Source organism: Acanthochromis polyacanthus, chromosome 16 (genome assembly GCF_021347895.1).
Source record: "Acanthochromis polyacanthus isolate Apoly-LR-REF ecotype Palm Island chromosome 16, KAUST_Apoly_ChrSc, whole genome shotgun sequence".
Classification (NCBI taxonomy): Eukaryota; Metazoa; Chordata; class Actinopteri; family Pomacentridae; genus Acanthochromis; species Acanthochromis polyacanthus.
Window position 1 is genome coordinate 11,208,095 of NC_067128.1, and position 9,127 is coordinate 11,217,221.

General features: G+C 38.5%; 1 protein-coding gene across 1 annotated transcript in view; it reads left to right on the top strand.

Annotated features, from left to right (window-relative positions):
- Nucleotides 1–8,758, top strand: part of LOC127537733 (uncharacterized protein C14orf132-like) — a 29,510-nt gene extending 20,752 nt beyond the window's left edge. Inside the window, exon 3 of the mRNA XM_051960854.1 lies at nucleotides 6,454–8,758. Coding sequence (XP_051816814.1) covers nucleotides 6,454–6,684 — 231 coding nt within the window. The 3' untranslated portion in view covers nucleotides 6,685–8,758. The remainder of the gene's footprint in view (nucleotides 1–6,453) is intronic.
- Nucleotides 8,759–9,127: the final 369 nt, after the last annotated feature.

The window sequence follows — 9,127 nt, forward strand, 5'->3', positions numbered from 1 at the left end:
ATGCATTGCTGGGAAGAGGAACATCTGGAATTCCCTGCTTAGCTGCCAACTCCAGATAAGGGAGGAGATGGATGGATGGATGGATGGATGGATGGATGGATGGATGGATGGATGAATGAATGAGACAGCATTATTGGATTTCTGGGTCATGTAAGGACTGTTTAACTAACTAACTTCTGTCATATTGTCACCTTTAATAGTTATTACATTGCACAGAGGGCAAAATGATTGTTCAGTAGAGTAATTTACATAATCGTCCTTATCGATTATAAAAGAGTGTTGCTGTGTTTTGACAGAGGGGATCATGTTGTACAGGGTTTTTTTATTTACACCAGTAGGTGTATTCTAACCCCAACCAAGTAGCTTTGTGTCTAAACCTAGCTAGGTATTTATTCTGCTGTCAAGGAAACTGTCATTAAAGCAGTTTTAGAAAGCACTGACACACTGTTGTGATGCAGGACCTCTGTTGTTGTCTGTTTTTAGAGGATATAAAAAGCAATTTATGTTGTGATTTTGTTTTTAGAACTTGTCAGTTGCTGCTGGGACGGTAGTGTGTGATGGGTTTAGTGAAAAACAGTGGACTCAAATTGGGCTGCATGAACTAACTTGCAGGATTTGCTTTTTTTGTGATAATTCTCTGATGGATTTTGTAGTAGAACCAACGCAGGCAGAGGAAACAACCAACTCATCCAAATAAGTGTTCTAAAATAAAGTCGTATGACATGACTGGCTCAGCGTGTGTCTAAACACCGTCTTCATTTACATCCATTCTTGGCTGAAGTAGATATAGTTCAAATATAATAATAGGTTTCACTTGAGGACTGTTGTTTCTATTATTTTGTACATTAAATGGGCTGATTAGTGTTGAGAAGCCAAGAAATACTTGCTTTCTAAGATGGAGCTGCAAAATCACAACTTAACCTTTAATTAACAGTTTAAATTGAGTGACTTTGAATATTCCAGCAGCTGGCAGATTCTATAAATTTCGTGACAACCCTTATGACAAGCACCTGCTGGAAGTCAGTTTGGAACCAATTTTGTTGTACTTGTGCAATGACAATAAAGGCATTCACATCTAGTTTATTTGGATGCTAATTTTATGTCATGGCTGACCTTCAGCAGGTGTTCCTTTTATGGAAAAACTGTATGCTAGAATAAAATATCTCTGCTTTTATGCGGCTGTGGCTTGCCAGCAAAATAATAGTGATATTTCAGAGAGGCAGTGGTGTAACAGAATGGAGGGAGTATTTACAGAAGCATGCACATATGCAGCTGTGTCAGTGATTAATGGGGAACTGGGCAAAGGCAGAAAATCAACAGAAATGAGGCTGTGTGTCCAGCTCTGTGCTGCCATGTTGAAGCCGCTTAATGATTAGCAGAGTTGTGAGATAGCAGGTCGCCCGCTGGGGAATCAGAATGGGACATTTCTGTGTTGTGGCCAGAAAGTTACTTCACAAAGCATCTATTACCCAACATGCAGTGTGCAAAAAAGGATGTGTACTGCAGCCAGTCCTGTCTCCAAAGAGATATGTTCTTACGCGAAAGAGCTGCATTCTTACCTGCATTTTAAAATGTAGTTCCCTCCTGGTAAGGTAATTGTATGATAAGTAAGAAATGTTTCTACTTTTAAAGAGCAACAAAGTCTGTGTTCAGAGTTTGGAGGAGTGGTAGTTGGTCCATGTAACCGTCCAAAGCTGTGTGCTCCTGGCTTAATAGCATAATGTTGTAGAAAATTTCTGTGACTGTTAATACCATAGGAAATACTTTGGTGATAAACTTTAATCCATTGCAACAAGGAAAAGAAGAAATGAACCACTGTCTCTCTTGGGTCGTCTGCTGTTCAGTCTTATTAAACTCTTAATTTGATAATGTAACGTACCGTTATGCACGAGAATAGGGTGTGCATGAAAGTCGATTCACTGGTTAGAGTCGATTCACTGCAGGTGTCCAATTCCAGAGTAGCAAATCCATGTTTCACTTTCACTGTAATATCACTGGTTATGTTAATGCCACTGATCTGTAAATATTAGTAAATGTGACTTTTTATGCATGATCTGTTGTGAAATGCTTCTATATCTTAGTCAACCCCGGGCATTTGGTCTTGCTTCCAAGCCTGAGATGTGTTTTGGAGTAACTATTTGTCCTCTGAGACATTACTAGACAGACTTGTTTTAACGTTTTTGTTTTGTTTTGCCTTTTTGCTCTTTGGGGCTTTGTGTTCTTTATTTAGCAAATTCTGTATCTGTGGTTAAGTTTCTTTTCTTTCCCCAGTGAACAAACCTAGAAGTATTGATCTTCTGATGGTGTGGTCGCTTTCAGACTAACTGATCGTGCTTTGAATACAACTGATTGCCATTTTTGCCACGCTCTGGCACCATTACCTGAAATTATGATTGATTTTTGATGTAACCTTAGATATTTGGGCCCTATTTTATAGAACATTCTGTTTTAACAATTGAATTTTGCCTGTTTTGAGAATAATTTATTTGCAGATGCAGTTTTAGCAACATATGGAAGATTCATCTGGACAGGTTCATCGCAATTCTGGAGGGTCTTTGTGTTCTAATGTCAAATATGTGTGCAATGAAAGACTAAAAATACACCTACTGTTTTAACTGATATTTTTTATATGACAGAGTACAGGTCATGCTTGCAGTGTATTTATTTATTTATTCATAACACACTGTGAACTGTTAGTATCTCCTCTCTGTGTAGGCCTGTGTTTGTTCCACGGCACAGAAGAATAATGATTGTTTGGACTGACTTAATGGGTTTAATGGTGTAGCAGTGATGTGTGTGTGTTTATTGGGAATTCTAATGGCTTTCAGGGAACCTCATTTAATGCTGCTGATGAAGGAAATAAGAGCCTGAATGAAAATGCAAGCGGTTTCAAGTTCTCAAGGTGACAACAGCACTGACGGTCCTTCTCAGACATGTCAGGAACTTTGTCAACAGACAGTATCAAATATGGATTACATGTCAAGTGTTTTCTTCGCAGACAGATGGTCAACAGGACTGTCCTGCACTGATAATGTCCCATGTGGGCACACAGAAAATATGAACTCCATTCGAAGAAAACCAAAATTGTCAACAGCCTGTTGGTATATAAATAAAACATGTGTCCTTGCTGAAAACATCAAATTAATATTTATGCTCATCTGTCTACTACATTCACAGACTACTGCAAACTCAACGTGCAGTTATAGCTATTATGTTCAACATTTTAAGACTTTTTGTAGACTCAAGAACTTCTAGTGTCTTGAAAAGTGTTCTATTATGGGCTGGCTACACTGTTTGCTGGTACTAGGATTGTAGTAGCTAACGTATAGTGCATCGCTCCGGAGCTCATTGGCATAAAGTCCTTTCATTTATGCAAATGCAGCAACAGTGAGCAGAGATCCGATGCATCGCAAAACTTTCGTTAAATGTCTGAACAAGTCGCCGTTGAACTAAGATGTGGACAGATTCAGGAGCTTATTTCTCACCTGAAATGCTTTCAGAAATACTTTTCGCTGAACAGTTTTCGTAATAAAAATTAAGTTAGAGTTAGAAGATATGGTGTTTAAAAAAAACCTTCTCTGTGGGACACCTTGGTAAAGTCCTGTGTTTTGTTGACCCATCCATCCACCCCCGTCAACTTTATATTGCAGCAAACTACTTTTTCCTTCAATACTGATGACCTGTACCTACTATCACTGAGGATGTTTGGGTTTGTTCACATTGCAGGAAATCAGATTTTTACCAATGTCGGTCCACACTGTAATTTATTCGTAATCATCTTATATTTATGTGTTTGTACAACAACAACCTAACTGCATAGACTGCTGCTGTAATGACGTAGCTTCCAACTTCGTCTGTCTCTCTGTCTTTCCCGTGTCTGTCCACAGACTATTGTTGTTCAAGATGTAGTCAGAATGCTCTGCAAGCAGCAGCGTGGATTCTGCTCAGCACCTCCATCACTATAGATTTCATGTTGTCTTTGTTTACCATGTTACTAGTGATTTAAAAGACACTTTGAAACCCAATAACCACATCTGAGCAACCAGAGCATCAGGGCAGGGTCGTATCAGTAGAAATTAAATTAGATTACATTTTAAACCTGCTCTAAATGTGCTTTGGACCCAATTTGCAAGAATCATTTAATTTCATGTTTTTCTTTCTTTCATCTTGCTTTTAAGATGTTCTGACATAAATCTGGATACTATCTGAATATGCAGAAAAACTGATTTTAGCTGGCAGTCAGAAAAACGCCAAATATTGCTGGTCATCTCCTGATACGACTGATGATCTTTTGGGGGGGGAGACAGTTTCAAAAAATGTGAAAGGAAATTTGGCACAGATGTTCTCTGACGATGGTTTGGATGTACTTTTTGTGAATCTCCTCAGGCTTTGTTCAGACTGAAACAAGCATAGTGTCATTGGTGTCACTGAGTTCAGTCAGGGTGTTTACTTGCACTGAAGTAATCAGATTGCAGTCGTCTCTCAGTACCTCCCTGTAAAGAAACACAACCAGGTTTAATACGGCTGTATGTGCATGACTGGAAGCTTGCTGCAGAGAGCTAGCAGTGACAGAGTGGTTAGCTGGAAATAAAGGCAATTATGTAAAGCATTGAATCTTTATATCTAAATCATAAGGCTTCAATACACACATCTACAGAAGATAAAAGTCATTTTGTACCACTTATACAGATAGATTAGTCTGTTTGCACCACTTGCAATATTTCCAGAAGCCAATAGAGCTGTCCCAAGCTGAATCAATGGATAAGATTTTTAATGAGTGGATCAGTATTACTTTTGATAAGTATTATACTTATCAAAAGCTGAACTTACATGTACGGTACATTAGAGTCCTTTGCTGAATATATGTAGAATAAACAAGAATCTGAACGTGAAACAGGGTAGTGTTGTATCCTGATGATTTTACATGTGGGGACCAGCAGTAATGTTATGCAGAATTATGGTAGGAAGTCTGACAGTAGCTAGGTGAATGTCTCTGTGTTGTTTTGCATCTTTATCTGAAGAGAGATCATACATTAAAAGAACTTTAAACTCATGCACTCTTGGAGCCCCTTTCTGTCCAAGTGTGCAACATACAGACGTGTGTTGCCCTCAGTCTTGTGGCCAGACCAGGGACAGTTTTTATCTTTTTGGTTGCTTTTGGTGGTCACCTTTTCTAATTGCCATAACTGAATCAGAAATTCCCAAGAGTAAAAAAACGTTTTTCGTTTTTCTTTGGCACCACCCACTGGTCAGGTTATCAAGGTTTTACACAAGATGTCAGAAACTTAAGATTTACCTCACTCTCTGACTTTTTTCCCAACCTAATTCAGTTAGAACGACTCCAGGGATTCATTGTTGATTAGAATCAGATTAAGCTCAATGTGCCACATTCATTCAGTTTAAACCACAGTATCATAAAAGTCTCACATTGGAGGAATATGAACATTTGCTTTTCTATAATATGTATAAACGTGTTCTGGTTATCTTTGACTTTATGATCAGTATTCTGTCATATTTATTTCTTTTGTTCATCTTGTTATCCTCCAGTAGTTTTGTTAATTTACCTGGTTTGGTCTAAGTTACTGAATTTCACTGAGTGAGCTTCATAAGTGAGTTAACTGTACATATGTGATTCAAAGCTGATGGTTTTCTTGAAAATTTGTTTCTTTAACTGATTTTGGATTTCAATTTCTGATAGTTCACCTTCATGAAGACTTTGTAGGACTTAATTAATGACTTGACTATTCATAAGTTGTTTGCAAAGGCATTATAGATCATTTATCAGCCATTAATCAGGAGCAAACTAGACTCTGAGAAATCCTCCAACATCACATTTGCTGACAACAAAGGGAAATAAAAAGACAGAACAACATAAAATTACATCAGTACTAAACGGGATTGAGTTTAACGTCTTTTATAATAATGTGCTGTAATTAATTATGTAGTAATTGATTGTTTATGAAAAGAATAATTTTAATTCAGCTCCATTCAGTTTTAGTTATATAGGGCCAACTCACAACAAATGTCATCTCATTGCGCTTCACATATTTTAAACAAAGAACGGAGAACCCAAAAATCCAAAGTTTCTTTTGGATTCTCCATGAGGGAAGGAGCCAAAACAAAAAGCGCTTTTATTTGGAGGGAAAAAGAAACTGAGACAGAACTTGACTCAGGGAACAGAGCCATCTACCTCGACCAGTTGAGGTGAAAGTGCAGATGAGGGAGGTAAAAATCCAGAAAAATACCAGCAACCTTAAATTTCAGTATTTTACAGGAACATTTGTTTAAGTGACTGTCAATGAATTGCAAAAGTTATGGTTCAGGAAGACTAAATTAGATGTTCATTTATGCCTTGACAGCTTTTATGACACCTTTAATCTGGAAATTGACAGTATAAAGGTAAAAGTAATAGATGTTTCTTGGACTTCCTCCTTCTTTGTTCTGTGCGTCCAGATCCCGGTGATGACGGGCGCCTTCATGGACTCATCTCCCAACGACGACTACAGCACCGACCATTCTCTGTTCAACTCGTCCGCCAGCGTCCACGCCGCCTCCATGGCCGCTCACAGCCCACCTGAGGAGAACCAGGCCATGTCCCGGGACGCCATTTGGCTCTGGATCGCCATCACTGCCACCATCGGGAACATCGTGGTGGTGGGCGTCGTGTATGCGTTCACATTCTGAGGGGAGCCTGGACGACTGACACCATGTGGAAATCATTTATGACTGGCTAAAGACAGTGGCTCTCTGCTGAGTGGGTGACTCATCAAATGTAATTTTGTCTAGTCACTAAAGAAACATCAGCAAAATTACCCAGCAGTCATCAGTCACAAAGCACTCAAAGTCAAAATGAACTCCAGCCAGTGAAGCGTGGAAGAGTGAGGGGAGAAAGTATATATTTTGCACAAAACATGTCCTTGAAAAAAAGTCTTTCTGTCTTTTTTATGTGCTTTGAGATAGGATTATTTCGTCTTTAATGGCCTATATATGCCTGTGTAAAGTGTTTGCTTACAGTGTGTCACTCCCTGCACAGTGTATGTATATCAGTTTTGGAGAAGCAGGTTGAAACTGTGAGGAGGCTCTGAAGCTCTTCAGAGAAACGTTGTGATCCTCTATGAAACACCAGGGTAGTGTGCGTGTGTGATACTATTTTGTTACATTACGAATTTTGACGATTTCACTTTTCAAACCCTCCCAGAAATTTGTAAATGTGTCACTAGTTTGCGTAAGCAGTGCTTGAGAAATGCTTTTTGTGAAACTAACTCCTCTATCTCATTCGTTATTGTGCACAACAATGTGTAAATATGTAAAATATAACATTCGACCGGAGTGAAAGCGCTTACTGTGTTGAATGGATGGGTGGATAAGATAGTGATTATGAGAGAAACAAACTGAACACAGCTCCCTTCTGAATATCTTCTATTAATATACCTTCTGTTTAATCTGATTTCTCTTTTAAAAAACATGTTTACGTCCTAGTTTCTGTGCAGTATCAGAGTTAACAGCACTCAGAGAATGCAGTACTCCACCAAGGCTGTTCATTCCTCCATACAGCATTGTCAGAAATGCAGCATATTTTTGTAGAAATGCAGCATTTTTTTTATCAGTTATTGATGATCAGAAATCACAGCACTATAGAATGTGGGCATTTCATATAGATGCACCCTCAAACAAAATGACGTTGAGCTGAGCACAGGCGTGTGATATGCATGTGTACGTTATGTACGGATACCAAATCCGAAATATGTAGCAGGCGGCGGGAATTGATCGGAAACACCCCTACAATTTAAACAATTGTTCCTTGTATCATATCTGACAGATAAGTCCCGATAAGTCTGCAGCAGTGGATTTGTAGTAGGATCACAATCATGTGATCTTTAGCAAGCAGAACGTCACGTTTACTTGCTGTCATAGTAACAGTGATGCCGTGCTGCTATCTCGCATTGGGAGATCCTTAACAAATCCATGGATCCAGACTATAAGCCACATCACTGCCAAAATCTAATCACTTGGTCCTTGTGTCATTTCTGACTTCCCCTGAAAATTTCATCCAAATCTGTTGATCCTTTTTTGAGTAATGTTGTGCACGCCAGTCGTCACATAACTCCTTGGTGGAGTAATGACGAAATTATAATTGGAACACTTCATAATGAAATAGCATTGTGAAACACACAGCTGTAGCAGATAACACTGTACATAAAGTCTATAGTGTTGCTTATTTCTAAACCTTTGTCACTAGCCTGTGAGCCTTGCCTGAGGGCAAACAAACCCCGGAGGGAAGGTATGAAGCAACAGTTAAATGTTGTAGCGGTTCACTAAGCTGAAAACCTTCATTTTATGTTGTTTATTTCTATGCTATCTTGTTTGTGTAAATTGTTGTAAATGCACAGAGATTCTTGTATAGATTAAAGGCATTTAGAGACTCATATAGCTTTGGGGTACAGCTTCACAGCTCATGTAGATTAATTACTTTTGCAAATGATTTAGATGCAACTGTGTGATTAAAAAACCCTCATTAATTACATGGCTTGTTCTTGCCAATTAAAAAAAAGATTACTTTTGACTTGTCATGTCATTATCAGGGTTTTAAATGAAGACACGACACCAGGCCTGGACATATTATGTGCTCTAATGGGAGATTACTTCCACAACGTTTCACACAACTCCAAACAACAATCAATCAAAGTGTAAAACAAGGATTAAAGGTGGAGTCTGTGAGAGATTGTTCATAAATAAAATGTGCCAGGTTTACCTTCGATCTCAATGCCACTGTCCTCCTTCCCTCACAATGCACAGGACACAATAGTGCATTAGTTGGTTTGTTTCTTGTTTTTTCAGAGCTCACATATATTGACCAGCTATAAGAAGAAAGTCACTAAATTTGACATACGAATCATTCATCCTTTTTTAAAAACTAGGTTATGAATACCCAAATATGCTTTCGAAACACACACGTTTCACCAAAAAAAGCCCAACTGTTCCATTAAGTTGGAAACAGGATGTGTGAAAACCACCCTGAACAGATGTCATGATCTTTCCCAGTACCATAATTATTAATAATCAATCACTGCTGTTAACGGAAAGTCAATGTTGGGCTGATCTATGACTGTCCTACTAGTTTTCAAAT